The 25259-nt window shown below is 40.8% G+C and overlaps 1 protein-coding gene across 1 annotated transcript in view; it reads left to right on the forward strand.

The window, feature by feature from the left end:
* Positions 1-24884, forward strand: part of LOC136833766 (bridge-like lipid transfer protein family member 1) — a 110902-nt gene extending 86018 nt beyond the window's left edge. Inside the window, exons 18-22 of the mRNA XM_067096010.1 lie at positions 680-889; positions 4651-4848; positions 5041-5160; positions 14719-14961; positions 24571-24884. Coding sequence (XP_066952111.1) covers positions 680-714 — 35 coding nt within the window. The 3' untranslated portion in view covers positions 715-889; positions 4651-4848; positions 5041-5160; positions 14719-14961; positions 24571-24884. The remainder of the gene's footprint in view (positions 1-679; positions 890-4650; positions 4849-5040; positions 5161-14718; positions 14962-24570) is intronic.
* Positions 24885-25259: the final 375 nt, after the last annotated feature.

Raw genomic sequence — 25259 nt, forward strand, 5'->3', positions numbered from 1 at the left:
GTACCATGCTGTGTGATTGATTACATCCAACACTTTGAGTCAATAGCATGTCTTGCTACAAGCCAATCAGCAACCAGGAAAGCTCGTGCCATGCTGTGTGATTGGCTACTTTCAACCCTTCCAGCCAATAGTTTATCATCATGGAGCCCACATCCAAGCAAATAAAAAAAATTGTAACGTACATATGTATGCATGCTCTCATTCAATGGCTTCGTGAACTCCCTGGAGTTTTAGTTTCATTATTTTTATGTTACTGATACAGTAATTTTATTTCATTAAAGAGAGAAAGTGGTGAAATGAGCTATATTTACATCGGTTAAACAATTAAAAATGTCGGAACGATAATTTTTTTATGCATATTATGATGATAATACAGTGCTCCCCCATTTTTACGCGGGATAGGTTTCAGAACCTACCCTGGAAATGCAAAAATTCCCTCTAAAAATGTTTATAACTGGCTTATAAATGCCAAGTACCTTGTATCCCTTAAATAAAATGCTTATAACTGCATATTTTAACATTTCACTGTGGAAAGGTAAAAAGCCAAGGTATTTCCTGTACTGTATAGCATAGCCTGTTTTGATATAAGAGAAGAGATGTTTTACTGGGATATTTTCTTTTTATTGAGTTGCATTCCATGCCCTTCAAGGTAAATTGAATACATATTTTTTATTTCAAGGAAAATATCTTTGGAGAAGATCAGAAATTTACTGACATGAACCAGAGTCATGTGGATGAGGATAACCCCACAGAGACCAGCCAACATGAGGAGTCTAAATCCAATAGCGTTGCTGAAGAGAAAAAAACTGAATTTGATTGTCGAAAATATCGTCAGTTCAAAGTGACGGTTTATTTGGATATCAGAAATGTTGTTGGTCATCTCATAAAGGTAAGTGGCTTATACTTTTACATTTTGTTTTTATGATCTTTCACATGGTGGATAACTGCAAGACTGGTGGTAGTTTTCCTTGCTACTGTACAGTACTGTATTCATATTTATTGTGGCTGAGTTTTAAAAATTATATTTTTTCAGAAAAATTCATTTTACCTTTGTAATAACTAATTATGATACTGTACCCTTACTTTTAGTGCTGTACTGTATTTGCTGCTTTACACCATCATATTAGTTCAGATTGTCAAGTTCCTGGGTCCTGAACCCCAGGTTCTTTAAACCAGGGTGATGCATTTAGTAGAGATTTCAATGTAAAAGTGCATAGTTAGATATGTCTGCAGCATAGAAGAAAACTTTTCAGTGTCTTTGTTTCATAGAATATGTATTTCCATAATTTGTTTTATAGAATATGTATTTCCACAGTAATTAACCTGTTAAGCATCTGTAAGAGTGAGGTGTAAGCAAAAGCGAAGGTCAGGTTACAACTGATTTATTCATGTAAAATTCATAAAAATCAAAAACCCTTGTGGGCCGTAACGTAGTCCCAACCCTTGACAGGTAAGGAAAAAGGGATTAACAGTAGGCCTCTGTGTTTCTTCACAGAGGCAAACATACAATTATACAAGTGTAAAACATATGGCTGTGAACGTATGTGCAAAAGCTGAATCAATGGTATTCTGATACAAACACCCCCGCAAATAGCTAAAACCCATCTAAAAACACTTAGGTATTTTGATAGCTCAAAGAAAAACCCTGTAAAAATGGTATACCTGAGTGTTTTATCAGAAAAATATATGAAAATACAGTAATTAGTGACATTTCTCAGTGAAAAATACCACCGCGAATGGGCGTTTTCCGTGAATGATGGCATATGTTCACTGAAACCATTGTCTCAAGATTTTTACTGTGTTTTCTTCTGACCTCTTGTCTTCTGATTGCATTGCATTTCACATGCAGTGCTTTCTCTGAGGTGCACTGTGAGTCATCAGCGGGTAGGCCGTGTGGTTGAACACGTGTGCCTACAGGACTCCTCCCCCAGGAGAAAGCCTATGTCTGTTGGCTGGTTTCAGTTGGAAACCCACGTTTTTCTTCTGTTAATCATCATCTGGAATATTTTTGGTCATCGTTGAAGAATTCTGTGTGGGCCGGGGTATGCTGGGGGAGGAGGGGTTCATGTGCATCAACCCTGATGAACGTGTACTTTACGTTCATTGAGTCTATGGGGATGAATATTTTTATGTCTGCTTGGTATGTTGTTTTTGCCAGTCACAATTTCTCAATTGCTCTTCTTGTTTCAGATGTCGTCGTTGGGCTTTTTGTTTTCTGGGAACACGTCTGCTGGTAATGTCAACGCTTGGTTATAGAGGACTTCGGCCGATGATGTGTTGAATGCCTCCTATGGCGTCGTTCTTCATCCCAGCAGGACCCGTGGTAGTTCTTTCCTCCAACTGCCTCGAGGCTTTTAATGATCGATGTAGCCTCTCAATTATTTCGTTTGCTTTGGGGTTGTAGGTGGTGGTTGGCATTATCTTGCTTTCCAAACTGTTTGCGAGGGTGTTTCTCAGGACGGAGGTAAAGTTCGCACCTCTGTCGCTGGTGATGATCTGGGGAATGCCGTCCCTACTGACCCAGTCAGTAAGGGCTTTAATGCAGCTTTCTGCCGTCTGTTGTCAGATGAGGATTGCTTCGGGCCATCTTGCATTCATATCTAGTGTTGTGAATAGTTACTTGTATCCGTCTGATGGGGATAGGGGTCCCACTATGTCGATGTGAATGTGGGAAGGCGGTGTGATGTCATCTTGTATTTTTCTATCCTGTTCTCCTTGTGCCTCATAATTTTTGAAGTTTGGCCTTGGATGCATCGTCTTGCCCATGTCTTGACGTCCTTGCTCATGCTCCACCAGACATACTACTCTGCTATCATTCTGGTGGTGGGTCGTCCTGATGAGTGGGATACGCTGTGAGCAAGGCAAAAAGCTCTTCCTTAAACCCTCTGGCAAGTAAGGGCGTGGGTGTCCCGTACTCGTCTTGCAGGTGATGGTCGCTGTTCCTTCATTGATTGACAGGTCACTCCATTTGAGGGCAGGATTTATCCACTGCAGTTGTTGCAGTTGCTACCTCAGGATATGGGATCCCAAGCTGGATGTTTTTGGCGCGGTTTCTGGATAGGGCGTCAGCCACAGTGTTTGATGAGCCCTTCAGGTACTTGATAGTGCAGGAGTACTCCGCTATTGTTGACAGGTGTCGTTGTTGATGCACTGACCACACGTCTGCTGCTTTTGTGAAGGCGTGGATGAGGGTTTGGTGGTCTGTCTGGACGACGAATTCTCATCCCTCGAGCATGTGATGGAAGTGTCAGACTGCGTTGTAGACTGCCAGAAGTTCTCTGTCGAACGTCGAGTATTTCTGCTCTGCTGTCATTAGCTTTTTGCTGTAGAAAGCTAACGGGTGGCAACCATCGCCAGTGTCCTGCTCAAGTACAGCACCCATCGCCGTGTTGCTTGCATTGGTAGTCAATGTGAGGGATCTGTTGGATAAAGGAAATATTAGTGTTGTTACAATTGTTATTACTTCTTTTGCTAACCTAAATGCATTGTTGTGTTCACTTGCCCAAGTTAACTGTTTTTTATTTCCTTTCAAATACTGATATATGGGGCTCATGATTTTAGCTATATTAGGAATGAATTGGTGGTAGTAGTTTATGAGTCCCGAGAACTCTTGTACCACTTTCACTGTTGTTGGTTTGGGGAATTCTGTTACAGTATTGCTTTTATTTTTTCAGGTAGCAGTTTTATGCTGTCTTGTCTCACTTTGAGTCCCAAAAAATCAACTTGTTTTCTTTTCCCATTCGCACTTGTCTTCTTTCAGAATTAACCCTTTTTTTGTCATTTTTAACACTTCTCTGACATTTTGATATGCTGCTTTAGGTTTGGGCCAAATATTAGTATATTGTCAATGTATACTACACAGAACAGAAGGTCCCCGAATATGTTCCACATGTTTTAGTGGGTAGACCCCACGTCTTTCAGCAAAACCCCTCTTGACTATTGGGCAGACATTTTCCTGACTATTGTCCTCCTACTCTAAGTAGGGAAAGGCTACTTTGATCTTGTGCTCAATGCCTGAAGAGCAACAAGAGAAATGAAAGTTCATACTGGTGTAAAGATGGCCAAGTTAGTTTGTGTGTGGCTCCATGTTTCAGGGAATGGCATACAAAAGAATAATTTTTCCCTTGTATGTTTCATGCACATAATCTTTAGGAAATAACAGTGTGAAATATATTTTTTCGTCTTGTCTTATCCTACATTCTGTACTATCCTAATATGTTTACAACAATAATATCAATATAAAAGAATGCATAAAAAGAATAAAACACACATAGACCAAATGACTGCTCTGTGAACAAGAAAATGTGACGATATGGGAGCGGCAGTCTCCCCCTTAAGTGATGCTTAACAGGTTAAAAACAAACTTTAGTTATAAAGTAGGTATTCTATACAAAAAGATATATAATTAACACAGTAAAGTGTCATGCAAGTGTCTCCATATCCATATTTGAAAACTGATAGGTTTCAGTCATAATTTTTTTTTTTTAGGGCCTCCATTAGCCTACATGGTGTATTTTGAGAGTAAACAGTGTCAGGCCAAAACATTGAGACAGTCTGTGTATGCATGAAGTGTTATGTTTTTTTTTTTCAATATTTTGCAGGATTGCACAGAAAATGATCCACCTTGTTTTTTTTTTCAATATTTTGCAGGATTGCACAGAAAATGATCCACCTTGCCCTACAGTTGCTTTGGACCGCTTGATATTTGAAATGAATAAAAGTTACACTGAAACGCAGTTACAGGTTGTAGTTTCACCCCTTATACTTACAACATCAGACAGTTACACCCATCGTCCACATGCACATCAGCATTTGCGTACTGGCTTTCTTATGTTGTCTGGCCTTCAGGTTTGTGTCTCTTCCATTTTTGCATATAAAATTTATTTGAAAAATATTGTTTAAAAATAAATTAGTGTGAAGTTAATATTACAGTGACCTATATTCCTTGATAACTAATATGCTTTATTTTTGTATTTTCATGAACTTGTAATACTTTTGTAGTAAATTTAATTTATTAAAAGGACTTTTATACTTTGCTAGATGCGGGGCCATGCAATGTTTAGTGCAGAAGAACGTACTTTAGATGAAGAAACGTTAGAGTATGCGTGGCTTGTAGAATTAACAGTTGGTACACTAAGTGGCAAGCTGACCACACCTCAGGTTAGTACAGTAGAGAATTATGAAATAGTATGTACTGTAGTATGAAAACAAGTGTAATTTCTTTTCATCCTTTTGTATTTTAACAAACTTGTGGTTGTTGCTGTTAAGGTGCAACAGTTATTATCCATTGCAATTAATTTTTGTCATTTGATGTGTGGCTTCATAATTAGAATTGTGCCATATAGTATATAAAAAATGGCCATTCATTTAGAGGTGAGGCAGATCTTTCCTTAATATTGAATCTGTTGCAAAGCAGACATATTTCGTTAACTTTTGTTTCTCATCATCCTGTACACCATCTGTGTTATCATCATTGTTTGTGTGGTAACAGTATCACATTGAGTTGAATTTCCTAACCATGACAGGATGGGATACTGGATAACTGTTTTGTCTGGCAAGATCTCAGAAATACCATGCATCAGTTGCCCCCTCAGTCTCCACTATGGGTCCTATGGGGCCTTGACTTACTCCACCAGCAATTGACACAGTGCCATTGAACCTCTTCAGTTTCTTGGCATTGTGCTTGAGAAATACTGTCTGATGACCACCCTGTAAACTTGGAAATTCTTTGCAATAAATGTTCCCCTAGAAAGCCAATGAGGTGCCCACCTTCTAGGTGTCATGTGACCTCCACCTCTTAAAATAGGAACACTAAGATCATTCTCAGCCCTTGCAGTTAGAGTAACAGTGGCTTGTTAGCAGTAGGGTGTAAGATAATAGGACCATATTGGGCAATAGCAGTGACATCTAGGTAAATCTATAGTGCAAAACTACAAAATTTTAAGCTCTTAAGGTTCAGGACTTCTTTCAAAATACACAGCACATACAGAGTCTTATTTTCAAAAAGGCAAATCAAGACCTTATCCTTGTAAAAATCTAAAATTAGGCAGCTAGCCTTAATGTCTTACTACAGGGATAACATTTTATTGTTACAGTGGTTTTGAAAGAACAATGGAATAATTGGACACAAAGAATTACTTTGGATTTTTCCCAGAAACATGAAACACTTTATGTAATGTTAATTACCATTACACATGTTATGTTGCTGTCAAAAATGGTTTTCTTCCACCCGTACTGAATGAGCTCACTCTGGTTACTTCTTCACACGTGCTTATTCAACACCTATGTACAGGCTTTACTTACTTGGCTTTGCTGCAGGGCTTGCCTTATCTGTCACCTGTGCTGTGGCTTCTTTGGCGTTGGGTGTCTCTGTACAGGGAAACTCACTTCAGTTGGAAGGAGTGCTGCCTCAGAGTAGAGTGGCATGCACACTTTCCTGCAAGATAAACAGAAGTCTCATCATTGTTCAGACTTTGGTACTGTCTTCCAGCACTTCAGAACTGTGAGAGAGTTTTTCTTATACTTCTTTCCAGCCAACTACTGACAATCATATCGGGTGCTTGCCTCCTTTAAGCCTATGTAGGCAACTTTAAAAGAGGGCCAATGGATATCAGTGTGGCCATGTGTTGCTGTCATAAAGGAAAGTGGGCAGGCCTATGTGAGAACTGAGTGTATGATTGATTCCTGCAGGACATCCTATCATGGGGGTCTTATTTTAGTACAGGCAGTTCCCGGTCATCAGGGGGCTTGGTTATCAGCAATACAGTTTTACGGCACTTCTCTAGCGACGAAAATCAGCAATTTTTGGCTCTTAAAATCGCCCGATTTCTGCTTATTGGTCGCAGTGTCAGAACGGAACCCCCCCCCCCGATAACTGGGTACTGCCTGTCATAGGGTAATCTGTGGGAGAGGAGTTAGTCACCACGTGACAGTTTGGGAAAGTTTTTTGCATAAGTTGTTTTTGGTCTCAAGTCTCTTAATGAGCCATCAGTCATTATCACAGGGGGTGTTCAGTATATACTGTATTTTGCAGTGTCGAAGATGCTATTTTTTCGTAAAATAAGTCTGAAATTTACAATGTATCCAAGAGGCCAAAGGTTATCTTATGCTAAATAGTAATCAAATTATTGTATATGACCCATCAATGAGTTGTAAAAATAATATTGTTCCTATACAAATACAGTACAAACCATTGGCCTTTGCATTGGAAAATTTACCTGCACAGCTGGAGTAACAGTTATGAAAAAAATTCTGCATAATACAATCAAGGTATGGGTGAGTAATACATAGAGTCACCCAATGGGGCCAGTGAGTGGGAGGAGTCTCATCTCGCCCCAAGAATCCCGTGATGCACCAGTATTCTCTTAACTGCCTTCTCGAGTGGTTGTGCGCTGCTCATCTCTCATCAAAGCTGGTTTTTTCTCTTCCTGCCATTTTGTTTACAATTGGTTCTAATTTCTGTGTTTTGAGTGGCGTATGTTGTGCCTTTTTGTTTATATGTTTGCTTCAAGATCATGCAAACCCATGATTTACCTAAGCCCAGTGCTAAGAAGCAAAGGAAGTGCCTTGGTATTGCCAACAACCCTTGCTTCCACTCCTTAGCTTCTTTTGAAACTGATCCTCATGTAACTTGTAGCAGGTGTAGACTTCACTTTTGCAACTTATTTAGTCCCTGCTCTGAATGTCATGATTGGTCTCCTGAGTAATGGAAACGTTTTGAGTCAAAGAAGTACAAGAGGAGAGGTGATGCTCAGCCATGGGAGGGTTTCGACTTTTCGATGGGGGCAGACGACGGCATTCCTTCTTGTTCCTTTTCTCCTTCCCCAAATCATCTTCTTGCTGCTTCTTCCTTGGAAGAATTGACCCCTTCACGTTCGTCTGTTGTTTCCTCAATAGATGTTTCTGAAGAGGGTTCGGGAGATCCTATTGTTGATTCTCTCCCTGCTCCTGGGGTGGGTAAGGACACTCCTTCCTCCTTGGATGAGGGATGAGATTCAGTTTGTGATTACTTCCAGATTTGGACATTCATGGCTCTACTCTCCGTGAGTATTGGTCGACCTTAGGCTTTCCCAGAGAACCAATGTTGGGGAGACCACTTTCTCATCTGATTGTGTCCCATCTCACCACTTCTGCTTCTGGGAACGTTTCGTCTGCTTTGTTGATGAAGTCTTCAAGAATGACTTCCGCAGCAAACTTTGTGACGACTGCCTGCGTATCAGCTGTTGCTTCTTCCTGTATGTCTACATTGGTGTTTCCCTCATCATATGATGTTCCACGTATGGCCGCTCCGTCCCAGCTTCATGCGACCGATCCTTCGTTGTCTCTTGCTTCTACTCTTCAGGCCTCACTGGAGAGGGTTGCAGTCCTCGAAGGGATAAACCACTCTGTTTCTAAGGTACCCAGAAGGAAACGCCTTAGATCTCCATCTCCGGATTCTCAAAAGTCATTGTCTTCCTCTATTTGTTTGGTCCCAAGAAGACGCTAGAAGAGGAGGGACTTTTCACTTTCTCCTCGTAAGAAGATTCGCAGTCTACATTTGGGTTCCCGCTATCCTTTTCCTGTTTCGGTGTGGGAGGGTTTGTTAGCTTATGTCATCATGGCCACATTCCATTCAAGGTGGTTATGGGTTCAAACTCCACAGCCCTTTCCATGAGGAAACCACACGACCACTTGATCACGGCCGTGCCTGCAGTGGCAGCAGATCAGGCCCTGCCTGAGTTGATTGTTATTCCTTCTCCCAGCCATACAGAAGTGGCTGCTAGACCACCAACTGTAAGAAGAAAAGACAATAGGGCTCCCATCAAAAAATCAAGCCTTGTATGACCGCGGCCTCCTTCTCAACCTTGTTTTCTCAGCTATGACATTCCTGCACGTACAGCCATTCATCCATGTCGTGCATCACCCGCAACAATAAACTCGCCACACTGGCCTCGAGGACATGACTCCACTCCACAGAATTTGTCTCTTATATGGCTGTGACAAATCCCTTCATTACAGAAACCCTGCTCAGCTGCAACAGCAGCCTCAGCAGCGCTTGTACCGCGTAGGCCATTCTCATTATTGCTCTTGTAGTAAGGGGGAGTGTTCTCCTCGATGTTACTCTCCCAATCGGCCACGTAATGTTCATTGACCTGCTTCTCCTCTGGATTCTTTTATATCTAGGCGTCCATCACCAATTCTCTCCACTTCTTGGGGATTCAAAGGATTGAAATGAAGCTCTTCTTTTCACCCTAAGAATGTGTTTGATATTTCAAATTCGCATTTTTATGCACCACCCCTGAGGGTTTTAGGTCCTGAACGTGCATACGCTCCAGTTGTTCAGCAAGATGAAGTAGAAGTTGGAAATTTCCTGGTTACAGGTGATTGGAGTTCTAGAGGTTCAGAATTGGAGGATCCTCTACCACTTGATCTTGATGCTAGTGAACTGGCCAAGATGTACAGTGAAGCTGTTGAAATGATTAGAAAGTTCAATGACTTGGAAGAAACTGCGACCGCACCGTCCCTTCAGACCGGTCCTCAGGCCTTGAGAAGCTCTTAGGTCCCAAGAAAGAAGCAAATACCTTGGTAGGGTTACCCTTGGCCGATCTTGCTGATTTTGCCTGAGAACATAGAACAGGTAGATGCTCTTGTCTGTGGAAAGGACAGTTTGCTAAGTTTTGGGTGATCTCTCAAGTTGCTTCCACCTCCTCTTTATAGGCACAGGCGTTTTTATGCCACCCCAAGAGTCGCCCTAACCAAGACAGTTGGATTTGGACTTTGCTAGGTTGGGACTTAGCTTTTCTTTGGATCAATTTAAGGGGGACAGCACTTCTTTTACCTTCCAAGAAGCAGCGTTCATAGAGGCTTTGGCTTCCAAAGTCTTACAAGCAATGTCTTGGCTAGACTTGTGGTTTGCGGCAGTGGGCAAGATATCTGCAACAGCCTTCTCAAAGGATTCTAAGGAGTGTTCATCCTTCTTTTGTCTCCTATGTTCTGGGGCAAGACCATTTCTTTTCTGAAGAGGAGGGTCTCTGCTCTGTCTAGGGTGTCTAGATACACCAGCCCTGAGTCCATGTTCTGCAAGCAGTCTCAAATCGGCAGGGTCTGCTCGTCCTAGTTTAGCTAGAGCGAGACAGCAAGCTTCACAGAGAAAGTCACAACTATGACGGGTCCTCATAGGGAGAGACAGTCATCTAAAACCACTAAGACCTCTTCTCAGCAACGCCCCTGCCAGCCGCAACCTCTTAAAGGTGGAAGGGGAAGCAGGGGCTTAAAACTCTGCGTGAATATTGCTACTACTGTTGCTGTACTCTTACCAAAGCAAAAACTAATCAAGTTACCCTATATTCAGGCACTCACATTTTCTTTCACACAGTATTCAAGCTGTACCATTCTCTTGTAACATATACAGTAGATAAGGGTAACATTGGTACATTCTCAAATACAGGGAACAGTTAAGTACAGAACCTAAATATTTAAATATGCATTGAAAAAATGTATGAAATAATGAGAAGTTAAAGATTACGTAAATCATATGGGTACTCATCAGTGATGAATGTTGATTGAAGATGATGATAAATTAGCTGTGCAGTCTAATGAATGATGATGAAGATATGACTGCACAGCAAAGCAGAGGAGTTACATCTCCTCTTGGGGCACCTCTTCCCCTTCTTCAGATGCTTCATCCAACAGTTGCACTTCTTCAGGGGCTGAATTCAGGCTTTGGTGAGTTCTTCTTCACGGGCTCGAGAAATAAGGTGATAGGCAGCTGCTATTGCTGCTTCTTCATGCTGACGAGGAGGTTATTATAGGGCCCCAAAATCCCATCAAGGGCATTGGAAAACTTTATGGAGCATTCCATATAAGGATCCCATGTCCCAGTCATCCCTGCAGCTCCCTGGCTGCCCTCATAATCATGACGGACATTCCCAAGACAGGCCCTCATCCTCCTCCTTGTTCCTGTCCCCTTAACCTGCTGTGTCTTCTCCCTCACTGGCAGACTTCATCAATTTTTCCAAATCATGGTCCGTCAGAGGGTGATGTCATCCAAGCCTTCTCCACCAAGTGTTCTCGCCAAATGGACTGCCTTATCAATGGCTGAATGTTGAATTTCTTTAGGAGAGAAGCCCTTATAGTCGTGAACATACTGGCCACACGAAGGACAGAGCCAGAGCCCCCGGGTTTAAGGCCCAGAAGGATAGGGTTACCCTCATCATGTGTGGCAGTTCTGCTGGCTTCATGCTGAAACCAGGCCTAATTTACAAGACTGCAAATCCCAGAGCCCTCAAGAATAAGAACAAGTACTTGCTGCTTGTGTTTTGGCTGCACAACCCCAAGGCCTGGATCACCAAAGTCCTTATGTTTAACTGGTTCATTCAGAGCTTCATCCCTCTAGTTAAGGATTACCTCACAACTTGTGCATGGAGTTCAAGGTGTTGCTGATTATGGATAATGCTGGTGGCCACCTGTGGATCTTTATTACAGAGAGTCCGGCTCAGTTCCTCCCTACTAATACCACTCTCCAACCTATGGATCAGGGTGTGATCTGTGCCTTCAAGGCACTCTACACCCTGAACCCTGAAGCACCTTGTGAAGGCAATGGACGCTGACAGTGAATTAATGATTCACGATTGACACATGTCTATCATCAACAGGTTGTTGAAAGGTATGAAGAAGGAGACTCTTAATGCGTACTGGAAGAAGTTGTGGCCAGTTGTAAGGGCTTCTCTCCTGAAGAAACTCAACATTCGGCCATTGATAACGCAGTCCATTTGGTGAGGATGCCTGGTGGAGAAAGCTTTGAACATCTCCAGGGATGAAGTTGGCACCCTCATTGATGCCCACTCTGACCCTCCTGATGGACCAGGATTGGAAGAGCTGACAAAGTCTGTCAGTAAGGAAGAAGACATGGCAGCTTCAGGGAACGAGGAGGAGGATGAGGACCTGTCTTCAGAACATCTGACCCAACTTACGAGGATGGCCAAGGAGCTGCAGGAGTTGGCTTCAGCATGGGCTCCTTATATGGAACACTCCATAAGTTAAAAAATGCCCTAAATGAATGCATTGTGCCCTATAATAATGCCCTCGTCAGCATGAAGAAGCAGCAGCAGCAGCTGCCTATCACTATGATTCTCGAGCTGATGAAGAAGGACCCTCCAAAGCCTCCCGGAACCCCTGAAGAAGGGGAAGAGGCACCCCCCAGAGGAGATGTAACTCTGCTTTACTGTGCAGTCATATCTCCATCACCATTCACCGGACTGCACAGCTAATTCATCATCATCAATAAACATTCATCACTGATGAGTACCCATATGATTTACATAATCTTAAACATCTCATTATTTCATAAATTTTTTCAATGCATATTTTAAATACAGTATTTAGATACTGTACTTCACTGTTTCCTGTATACTTGAGAATGTACCAATGTCACCCATATCTATGTTAACAGAAAATGGTAAGCCTTGAATACTACTATATGATAGGAGATGTAAGTACCTGAATATGGGGATAACTTTGTTAGTTTTTGCCTTGGTAAGAGTACAGTAAGAGTTGTAGGAGTGTTTACACATAGCCATAAGCCACATATTTTTAAAGGTGCAGTAATGTTGTAGGATAACTTTGAAATATTAAAGTGTTTTAGGACGATAGTGTAAGGTATATTTGGTGTTTGAACTATTAACAGGCAGTTGCAAACATTTTTAGAGGGGGCCTAAAGTATTAACAGATTTCAGCTATTCGTTGGTGGTTGTGATCCCTAACCCTTGTGAACACCAGGGATCAACTGTATATGTATATAAAATCGCATATTGGCGCTGATTCATACCTAACAGGGATGCCGATAAACGAACATTAGCAATTTTCAGAGCTTATCGGCGTTGATGAGCACCACAAAAGCGCCAAAAATTTAAATATACAAAGAAACATGGACTTCATCCTCCCTTCCTCAAGGAAACCATAGGACATCCGTGAGAATCCGAAGGGAGACACAGGTGACAAAACACCCCAGGACATGATTACTGACAATGTAACAAATCAAAAATATCGGCCAGAGATGGGAACTATGCCCTTGCCTACACCCGCGGGGCATGCCCTAAGGAGTAGGACGTCACTCAGACAGCCAGCAAGAGAGTGAAACTTCCACCTAGTCGAAATTCAGCACCCAATAACATCATGTATGAAATTCAACCAATAGAAATTCAGCACCCTATGATGTCATGTATGGAATTTGAACATCTGCACACAGCAATTAAAACCATGTATGTAGATTTGTAATTCAGTCCTGAGGAAGTTGCCCTTGAGAGGTGACGAAATAGTCTGTCGACCAGTAAAAAGAAAAATTGAATGGAAAGAATCCCAAATGAATTTTCCACATTCCTAAGAAGCTTACCAGTAGAAGAAAAAAGTATAGATTGATTGAGAGTCTAGATAAGAAGATAGTACTGTAGCTGCAGAAAATGCCACTTGTTCCAATAGGAATTGTATAAGAGAGAAAATATGCCCAAATAGCATATCTATATCTATCTATCCATCTATCACAGGAGGTGGGTAGTCGCTAAAACTGTGTCAGGATCTGAAGAGGAAGAGGGACAGGGATGCTGTGATATCATGACTTTATTAAAGTTGCCGATGTTTCTGAACCACAAGTCCCATTTTCAAGGCTAAAAAGACAGACAAATTTACAGTCATTAAAATGATTCGGACAAGAACAAAAATAAAAAATTACAATTGTTATAAAATGATTAAAACAGATAAACAAGAATTGAAATACAGAATAGAAGGCACACCTATATTTCAAGAAGAAGACAGTCAGAGTGATAACAAAGGGCAACTTCCAGGAACACTCATGATAGTTATAGAGACATGGCAGAGGACTGGGAGTTTAACTGCGGAACCATCTGTTTAATAAATAATGATTCCAGAGCCGTTAGAAGTTGGTCATTCAAAGCTCTACCCAATATTTCAGAGTCATCATATTTTATTTTATGTTTACATTGAAGGACATGGTCTTGTATGCTAGAGGATTTTTAGCCTTGGAAATAGCACTTGTGGTCCAGAAACATTGGCAACATTAATAAAGTCATGATATCAACATGCCTGTCCCCCCTCTTTGGAAATATATATATATATATGCTGTATATATTTTTATATATTTATTTAGACTGATAGATGTTTGTGTTATTTCTTTTACAGTACACCCTATTTAACTGGGACTAGTATTTATATAATATATAATATATATATATATATATATATATATATATATATATATATATATATATATATATATATATATATATATATATATATATATATATATATATATATATATATATATATATATATATATATATATATATATATATATGTATGTATGTATGTATGTATGTATGTATGTATGTATGTATGTATATATGTATGTATATATATATATATATATATATATATATATATATATATATATATATATATATATATATATATATATATATATAATTTATTTAGATTGATAGACGTTGTGTTATTTCTTTTACAGTAGTACACCATATTTAACAGGCACTAGTATTTATAGTAATTGTGATTTCTGGTTAAAGCATTTTACTTTTGTTCATGTTACAAAGCACTTTACTCTATGCATATCTTTGTTTTGATCAATTGAATTTAGAGAACAAGACATTTTTCAAAAAGTCTTAATTGTTGGTAAAGTCTTGGACTATTATGGTTATTCCTGTTTTTCAGCTCCAGTATATTTTAACGGCAGTAGAAGCTTTTTTACTGACAGTAGAAGACATGGAAAATCGCTTGCGGCATCCACGTCCCCATCTATTTTGTTATCATGGTACTCCTCAACCCCAGTGTTTACACACAACTGATGAGCACTTTTGCCCAACAACAGACGTTATCAAGTACAAGATGGTGCGTGCTTCTATTGATGGCCTCAGTCTCAACTTGGTAGAGTCTGGAACTAACCTCAGTTTACAGGTAAGAAATTTGTGTTCCACTGTGTAAATGTGTTCATAAGATACATTAGACTTATTTCCTCACAAATATCCAGTGGTAGGAGAAATACTCAACTCCTTATACTGTATATGTATACAGGCATTGATTTTGCCTAAGTTTTGTTGAAAGGCATACCAGAAGTTATTGCAAACTTGGAAACAACCTTAGGAAATAAACTTTAGGGAACGGAAGTAAAGCAGTTATACAGTGATGAGTTTTTGTTCCCAGACAAATGAGGGATTTGTATGCCACGAAATTTTTTAATTATTGCAATGAATTTAAGCCTTCAAAAGAGAAATGAATAATAGCATTTTTTAAATGAACCTTACTTCTCCATCATATAGCTTTTACTTCCCCGCCAGCGGGAGTTTGACAGATTAAAACAGAAAATGAGAACACTCAGTTTTCTATGAATATTCTTCTTCTATCCATCTTTCCCCACCCCCCACCAGTGGACTAATAGCCTTCAGTCTATTTCTGTCGCTGACTGCAGAGTTCGGCAGATGCACTCGATTTTCTGCTGGTTTGTTCTTTTATTTTTTTTTATATTTGTTTGGTACGATCATGTAAGGTAAGAGTTACTGTAATAGACATTATTCCAGTTTTATTACCCTCAGGGGTATGTTTTGCCGAGGGAAAATTTATGATAGGATAACGATATGACCGCAATTGAGGGGCCCAGTCATATTCCCTCCCTGACATATTCCCCCAGACATTTTCCCCCTGGACATTTTCCCATGACATATACCCCTCTGGACATTTTCCCCCTAGTATACAGCAAGTTACTCAATTACCCTAGTGATAGTTTAAGTGGTTGGGATGCTAGTTCTGCCAATTCTGTTGATAGTCTCATTATCACAGTGTACAGCTTGCACACAACATGTAGTATTCTGCCTATAGAATGGCTCTGAATTTCCTACTACTGTATGTTAGTTTCGTTAAGGACTAATAAATCTGAATGTAGGCATATTAGTCACTTGGAACAGAAAGTTTCCAATATTTAATTTCCACTCACAGGCCTTCTGACTGGCCTCCTGATGTTTGATGGGTGTATTCAGCCATATTAGTTGGTTAAAAACCTTACATCTCTCATTTTATGATTGGAAGAGAGATTCTTATAAGTTTAAAGAATCCAAGGAATATAGGATGTTCCTAGGGGACCTTGGTTTCTTAGGAGGAATGATCCTGGATTCTGTTGCCTCTTTAGTATTTTTCCCCAGAACTCATACTTAAGATAGTTTTTCAAAAACTTCCACTTGCTAAAGTTTTCCAAGTTTCCACATGATTCAGATGTCAAGCAGACACCATAACCATCCTGTGCTAGGGTGAGGTTTGTCTGTCGTTAACTAAGGATCTATCCTAAAGTTGGCAAGAAGTTCAACTACTAATGTTTTCAGAAGCAGTGGTTAGTTTCTCTCTTCTGGAGTTGAACTCTAGGTATTTCCTGACCATGCACCCCTATAGCAACTTCATTAAGTTCTTAGTTTCCTAGTTACTGTAAATGCTGTCAGTTCCAGCTATTAGAGTTTTAGGTCTTTGTCATACTATGTTATAGGTAATGCTATACTAGACATTGCTTACAATCTGAACCACAGGAGGTCTTTAGGTCAGGTGTAATTAAAGGGGCCTGGTACACTGTTACTCTTTTTGGGAACCTTGATGGATTTAGTTTTGCCTCCAAAGCTGTTTGAGTCTTCAGCAAAGCTTCTTAAAGCAATTCAACCCCCTCACGGTAGCTCTAGGACCTGTGATATGGAAAGAGAATGACAAGTGCTGCACAATGCTGCCTTTTGCTTTGAAGATACTAGTCTTTTAGTTCTGACCTAGTTTTTCCCCCTCAGAGTTGTTAAATGCAGACTGGACCTTATTTATAGATAATGAGTTTGACACTTATGCCAGGTAAGGCAATTAGAGTATGCTCAAATAGAGTTATGTCTAAACGTTCTGCCCCCCTTTTTCTTTAGCTGGTCAAATTAGCACACATAACCTCACCCTGAGTTGTTACCAGAGATAGGATAAAAATGTTGCCATTTAGGCCATTTTAGGTTGTTTTTGTTATGTATTTTTGCCAGAATATGTGATGGGAAAACTAGAATATGAGGTTTTAATCAGTGTTATATTTCCATGAAAAATGCAGGGAAACAAAATCAGAAGTGATACACAATCAGTTCTGCGCCCATGGGGAACAGGGGTGGATTTCCTCTGAAATTTATTGACATTGCAAAGCAATAGACTTATAATAGTGAATGAGCACCCGATCAGCAAGCCATAAACTGAAATTAATTAGTACATATAGCTAAAAATGAAAAATAGAAACTCACATTTGATTAATGTTTTTAATTAGCTAACGATTATCACCTAAATGAAATTCTGGTTACAAACCTGTTTACAAAACATAATTCTATAAAATATATGTAGAGCTCAGACTGCTGAACGATTGTAAAAGCAATTTATAACCGTAATGTTGTTAAAATTTTCTTATGTAAGATGCTTTCCTCTGTCAGTCAACACATTTTTATAAAATGAGAAGCTCCTCCCTACATTCACATTGGCAGCTGGGGCATATTTCAGATTCACTACATTTGCTGGCCCCATTCCTTCAAGAATTGTGACACCACTTCTGTCCTCGCCTTTCAAAACTCCTTTGACTGAATGTAATACTTCAATACATGGATTTCATGCTAATACTGCCTCAAACTCTTCACGAAGTTCATTACCCTTTTCACCAGAAATTTCCTCGATCTTACTCTTGGTTAGTTCCAAGTTGGTTAAGACCTCCATCAGAGACAAGCCTGCAGTCTCTAGTTTTTTTCAACTGAATAGGAATGAAAGACAAATTTTGAGCTGTGAAGGTTAGATCTGCTTGCAGTTGGAGATCTTCAATGACTTTCTGTGCTCTCTGTACTGCCACTGCTTCTGCTGGATCCAACTTGGCTAAGACAGACTTCACAGCATCAAAATTTTGAGCTTAGAACAATGCAGCTTCTATCCATGTTCCCCATCTGGTTCAGGTGGAAGAGGTATTTCAGTGCATGTTTCTTTCCAAGTAGCTACACGGTTTGGGGCTTTAAGAAATACCTTCTTCACAAAATAGATTAGTTCATGCACTTCAGGAAACATCTCTTGAATTGTCTCACAGACCTGATGCAGAGCATGAGCAAGACATATCACATGAATCATAGAAGGGAAAAATACTTTGAGGTCCTTCCCAGACTTGAGCATGTAAGCTGCTGCATCACTCAGTAGAAGTTTCAGCAACATTGCATTGAATTCTGGCCAGAGACCATATATAGTATCGTTGATCATCCGAGAAATGGAAGACAAGTTAGGTTTATCAATAAATGCACAATTTGCAAGAAATGGTGGATTGTACTTCTCACTCTCCAGTTTTCCAATTAGCACATTAACCATATCATCCACATGCATCAGTTGTTTCATCCACACCAACCCATACGGGATAGTTGTACAGTGATGTCTGGATTTCTTTTTTTGCCTAATTGTAGCATTCCTGAAGGTAAACTTTTCTGATTGTAGTTTGATCTGGCAGTGAAATCCCAAGATTTGCTTCAAGAAAGCCTTGGAACATTGGATTCTTGGCCTTAATCCATGGAATATTTGCTGAGAGCATGGCCTTACAAAGCTCCTTCGCTAGAATTTGAGTCCTAGACTTCTTTGGTTTTGGAGCAAGGACATCTCCCAATTGGCGCTGTTTAAGTTGCAGATTTCTAGCATATGTAGCCAATTTCTGATGCTGCTCAAGATACAAAACTGCTAGGGGCACTGGATGAATTACACATCTTGTTGAGCAGCCACCACCAGACCCAAGGGAAGTGTTCAAGGACCTGTGGGCAATGTCCCTCAGGTAGAAGGATTGAAAGTGGTTTGGCGAAGCCAAGAACCCACATTCAAAATCCTGTGAACAGATAAGTTCCTCTTGAATGCTAAGAAGGAAGAAGCGAAGAAACTTCTAGGAAGAGGGATGGATAGGGATCTGGAAGTAAGTGTTATTCAGATCTATAGTAAGCTTGTAGTTGTCGTTTCTGAGAGCTGCTAGGAATGTTTGAGGAGTCTTCATTCTGAACTTTGTCTTCCAGATGAAGAGGGTCAAAGTTGAATGGTCTATCACTGGCCTCCAATCACCAGTGGCTTTTGGGACTAGAAAGACTCGGCTGTAGAAATTCAGGGAAGGATGGTTGACTTACTCTGCTGCTCCCTTCTCCATCATCTTCCTCACTTCTTCTTGGATAGCTAGGTGCTTTTGAGAGCCCTGGACTAAGTGAGGTGAAGGAGAGGATGGTCGGAGAGGGGAGGGGTGAAGTGGAAAGGTAGTACACGTAGATATCCTACCTGAAGGACGCCAATTACCCATGGCTCTACCACAGAAATCTGCAGCGTATCCCAATGGTTCGCCAGGCATCCCCCTCACTGGTGGCAAAGAGTGGGGAGGGACGCCCACGCCATCATCTACCTCCCCTAGCTCTGCCTCTAGCTCCCCTTCCTGGCTTGGAAGAGCAAGACTGAAAGTTACGTTGCTGGGCAGACTTCTTCATTGACAAAGCAGGTTGAGAAGTCTTGCTTGTAGGACCTGGTCTTTAAGACTTCTTGGGAGGAGGCAGTGGATTCTGTCTTGAGACATTAGGGCAAGAGGGACCTGCTGACTTAGTCACTGCCTGTTGAAGTAGACGATCGTTATTGTCTTCTCGATGCCTGTCGACAGCTGCCTCCAGCTGATTCCTAGGGAAAAGTAGCTGGGAGCCCAGGATATAGACATTCCTTAAGGATAGGAAAGAGTCAACGTTGACAGACCTAGCTACTTTGGAGAGGGCTGCGTCTCTCCTCATCAGCAGGATATTAGCCCATAAATTCGCATTTAAATGGGTAAGGTACGGTATGGCCTTAGCACCAGATTGCAACAGTCTGATGTAAGACACACTATTAACTGTTTCATGGAAAAGAAGAAATTCTGGCTACTGCTGTTGACCACAAATCAAGCCAAGAGTCTGGAAGGCAGAAGAGGCAGTCGACTCCAAAGATGCAGCTTCTTGAAAAGGGAAGGACTGTCCACCCTAACCTGATCTAGGGCCAGCCCCAACTTCAACCGAACAACATCGGAGTTGACTTGTCTGTTTAGAAGAGGCACAAGAGGAGTTGCATAATACCTTTTATGATGAAGAAGAGGAGGAGGAAGAAACTTGAAAGACCTGCTGGAACAAAGAGAGTTATCCTGGCCCAAAATCAAGGAATTGACTTGATTTAGGACAGAGGCTGCATGGCTAGAGCAAGGTAACTCAAAAGATGTTTTTGAGTCTTTCTTCATTCCTAGCAAAGCTTCTATACCTGTCAGGGTGATCGCAGGACGAGTCACAGCTTTCTTAGAAAGATTATTGAACTCATGAATGAGAAGTAAGAAACTCTTGACTCTCCAAATCCTCCACTTCCTGGTCACAAGGATTCCTGTTTGCCTCTGCCAATGGATCCGCAGGGTTTAGCACCATGTCATAAGATCTATCAGGTCCTAACACTTTTACGGGAGCTTGAACACCTTAAGATGTAGAGGGATGTGTGGGGTCTTGATCACTGGTTCAAGACGCAGAAGACCCCTTCTCGCATGATGGACGTGATCATCCTGTTGTGTTGGAGGGCAGTAGTCACGTCTGTGGCCTCCAGAAGACAAATGTCTCTCCTTGGAGATCGCGATGAGGTACGTCATTGAGGCGAAGAACGGTGAGCCTGCATGCCCAACCCACTTGGTGTAGAAATGCGGCTGTAGCCACCCTCACAGCCGTGTCTATCCTCACGTCCATTTCTGTCTTTGTGACTGCGCCTAACTACACATCCACGTCCATGAGAATCAGGGGAGGAATCACTACCTCTTCTGGGTGACTGTGACTTAGAGCAAAGGTAAGATGAATGTCTGGAAGGCCTAGAGCTAACTGGACTTCTGGAAAGGCGGGTGTGGAAACATGACCGTGAAAGAATGTCCCTCATAGCTGGACGAGAAGGAGAATGATGTGGAGACAACATCCATAGACGAGAGCATGGACGCAGATGTGACAAATTCTGTACGTGCGCAGGAAGAACAGAAGAAGGATCTACCACCTAGGATTTCTTGATCAGAGCCTTGTCATCTCCTCTCCGAACCTGCACAGGATGAACTGGAGAAGAAGGAACTACTGTACTGTAGCTTTCTTTCAGAACGAGATTCTTGAAGGTGAGGGGCAGACAGACGACACACATCATCGATGGGAACTCGTACATGTAAGGGAGAGTCACGGACGTGGTCTGAAGACGAAGAAGAATTGGCAATGGTTCTTTGCTTCTTGGGGCGAGGATCAGCAACAAAGTCTTTAATCCTCCAATGTCTGAAGGAGGAACGAACAGGAGGAGAAGACGAAGAGGGTGCAGATGAAGAGGGAGATCTACTTCGCTTTCTCTTAAGAACACGTCCATATCTTTGTCAACGGACTGAATCGACTGTGTCAAACATAGCCTGAACAAGAGAGTTCGCAGTTGGAGCACCAGAAGATGACATCATAGCAGAACCCAAAGACAGCTGTGACATCACAGGACCAGACGAACTCTGTACAGGAGTTGTTGGTACTGTCGTAGTCTGAACAGGAGATGACCCAAGATGATGGGCTGGAAGGACTAAAGGCATCGCACCAGGGGGAGCAGCACAAAAACCAGCAGAGTGCAGAAATTATAATATACCAATACCAGTATACATTCTTTCCTCTCAAGTTATCACTAGAAATTGTTATTTATAGGCTGCTTGTTATAAAAGCTGGGAAACAATAACTCATATAGGCAGAAGATTGTGTGTGGATAGCGAGGGAGGGTGTTGCCGATTAAGTGCTGTGTGCGTGAGACGCTGACAGCCTGCTGGGCCAAGCCGTGGATGCAAGGCTACCACCCTGTCTCATACATGTCCGTGCTACAGTAGCAGATGTGGCAAGTCATCCACATCCTGTCTGTCCACTGATGGGTCAGAATGACAGCAGTTCTCAGTCTTCTGATTTACATCTAATTATTTCAGTTACAAATAATTTCAGTATTTATTTAAATTAAGCAGAAAATATTCTTTTCTGTCAGTGGTGCAGTGTACAGTATAAACCCATAACTCCTGGCATCCTTCACCAAAATCTATTAACTTTTAACTCCTTTATAATAAAACTTGCAGAGATTGGATAAAGTGTTGTTATTAACACCATTTGAGGTATATCTCTAGCAAAAATCATAATTTAGGTTTTCTTTTTTGCAAAAAACACTAATTTATGTGGAAAAATATTTTTTATGTCATCACATATTTCCCCTATCTCTGGTTATTACCTTTGCTGGAGGTAAATAATCATTATGAAAACTTTAGTGGATGTACCCAGTCACTGAGATAAATAATAGTAATGGAAGGTACTCCACATCCAAAGGCTGGCTGTTGCTAGTGTGCTGTGAGCATCCCCTGTTATGGACCTGTTTGAGGCTAAAGGAAGTTGTCTTTTTTCCAATTTTTGGTTTACCAGAGCAAAGTCCTCTAGCTTGGGCAGGGAAACCAAGCTGTTCCGTGGGAATCCTAGACTGTAATGCTTTCCTACTCTTGCTGGGTTTCAGGAAGTCATCGGCGAATTAGGGCAACTTGTAAGTTGTATCTTGGTGTTGATTACCCCAGGTGACCAGGAAAGGCTGTGTTTCAGTTTCTTTCAGTGATGGATGCCAGCAACTGAGAGGTGAAAGTTTGTCTCACATCCCACAAGCTACAGATGACTGCCTGGTATGGTCCTTGGTTCTGGTGAGCTCAAGGTGGGATCTCGCAGTAATGCCATTATCCATGCTGGGAGAGAATCTACTAATCGATTCTTCCAAAACCAGTGGTCAGAGTTTAAGACATGGTCCCACATTAAAGGGTTTTTCCAATACCGATACCTCTATAAACAACATGGTAAGGTTTATGTTGTTTCTCAAATATGAGGAAACCTCTTGATAGCAGCTTTTAAAGCTAAAGGTCCATGTTGGGTTTGTCCATAGGGTTGTCTGAGGACAAAGAATCTAGATGTTTTTCAAGGTGTTAAAGTGGAATTTCCGAGATCTCTGCTATGTACTTTACCTTGGAATCTATTTGTGGTTCTTCAGTTTATTATTTTGTCAACCTTTGAACTGTTTAGAACTAGCTCCTTGTAAAGAAGTTTCTATTGAAACTTCACAGTGGCCTTAGGCACAGCTAAAGAGTGAGAGAGCCACAGGCTTTGTTAGATAAGATAGGCCTTGCTAAGACAACTCAATTATCTTTGCCTTAGTTTGAGCTAAGTACAGTTTTGGGCTAGGTCTTTACCTACAACAGTATCTTTACCTAGCCTGGAATCACTAGGGCTTGAGGAACTTGACTCCTTAGGGGTCCAGTACTGTCTGTAAGGATTGTTGGAATTGCGCTAACAGAATTAAACCTGATGTAAAGGTTGTGTCTTGAGTGATGTAAAGGTTGTGTCTTGAGTGATATGGGAACCAGATTTTCATAACCGTAGAGTGCATTGTCCTTTTCATTGGGTCTTTAATTAAGGACTTTCATGCTAATTTCTATCTGTAATGGAAGGGAAGCCACTGGATATGTGAGTAATGGCTACAACTTTTAAATTTGGGAACTTATCCTTGGATAAGATATTCAGGTCACTCAATGGCAAGGTAATCTTGTACTTGCTTTGGCTTATGTTCAAGGTATAGAGATTAAATACAATTATTGCAGAGCATTAACTCCTCTGGTTTGTGCAGGGGATATTATGTCCTGAATTGATAGGTAGGCTTTTTTGGTCTACTGCATTTTAACCCTGATTGTGATATCTGGAAAGCATGGAGGTATGCAGTGTTGAGTATTAGAAGTATACCTGTTTTGTACATATACATACTTGTTAGTTATTCATAATTGGCTCTGCTGGGTTTTGTCACAGTAACCCTACCCCTCCTGCTGAAGGGCCCACCCTCCAAAGAGACCTCAGCTATCTTCATGGTGAGGATCTCTTACCTGAGTGACAATCTTCCTAAGACAACATTAATAGCCTATGGATTGAATTCACTGGATAAAACAAACTCTTTTGTATAAATATTTTTTTACTAAGTAGCTTTTAAGGGTTTGCTGATTTTCACTTTGCCCACCTCTGTTTCAGATGTGAGAATCAGCTATATAACAGAGAGGTAAGGTTCATTTAAAAAATATAAATACTTAATTTAAGATTTTATTTTTTAAATACTTATTTCTCCATTATATAAATTGCCCTCCCTACCTCCCCACATTGAAAGTGGACAGAAGTACCCTGAAGGCTATGGGTGTTTGTACCCGTTAATCCCCTGGTGGTGGGTTGGGGAAGTAGATGGATAGAAGAAGGATATTCATAGAAAACCCAGTGTGCTCGTTTTTTGTTTAATCTGTTGAACTCCCACTGGCTCGGAAATAAAAGCTATATAATGGAGAGGTAAGTATTTAAAAAAAAATCTTAAATTAAGTATTTATATTTTTCATTACTCCTCTTGAAATGGGTGGTTTTAGTTCTTATTTCAATAATTTATGTGTGTGAGGTATCAGACAAAGGTATTTCTCTCATCAAACAGGTGTACCCTATTCGCATAGCAACATGTAATCTTCATGGACAGCACACAAGGTCTGGCATTACTGCTCATATTCAAAATATTAGTGCCCGAAATTACATTTGTGGCCAGCATGGCTTGAAAGAAGGTGGTGGACGAGGCGAAGCTGCTTCAACCTGTGGTACATCAACCAGTGGAATGGGTGGTGGCCTTGGTTTTAGTGATTTTTATTCAGATGTTTGGTTAGAAGCTGCTGCTGTTACTTTGGGACCTGTATATGTGGATGCTGCTACCAGTATGGATGTTCTTTATCATGACATGCAGGTTATACAACACAAGTAAGTTCAGTAGTTTTATTTTTGTATATTAATTGTAGTATAACCACAGCCTTTTAACAAGATATGGGAGATGATGTTTTGGAGTACAGGTATTGGAAGTTGTTTGTAAGACTGTTAAGGGAAGGTTTTAGTAGATCTAAGTACTTTTGATGTAAATGCAGTGCCGGAGGGCTATACCATAAATGTCACTTTTCAGTTCGTTGAGATATCTTGGGGATCCAAAACTCATCTGGCATACCACTTTATGTCATGACTTGTACATCTGTTGTGAGAGTTTTGATGATGCTTAGTCTATGAAGTTGAATGAATATTATCCATAATTAGTTTTAATCAATGCTGTATATGTCATGGGTGTTTGACATCCACCCTTTTCGT

This window comes from Macrobrachium rosenbergii, chromosome 52 (genome assembly GCF_040412425.1).
Source record: "Macrobrachium rosenbergii isolate ZJJX-2024 chromosome 52, ASM4041242v1, whole genome shotgun sequence".
Lineage (NCBI taxonomy): Eukaryota > Metazoa > Arthropoda > Malacostraca > Decapoda > Palaemonidae > Macrobrachium > Macrobrachium rosenbergii.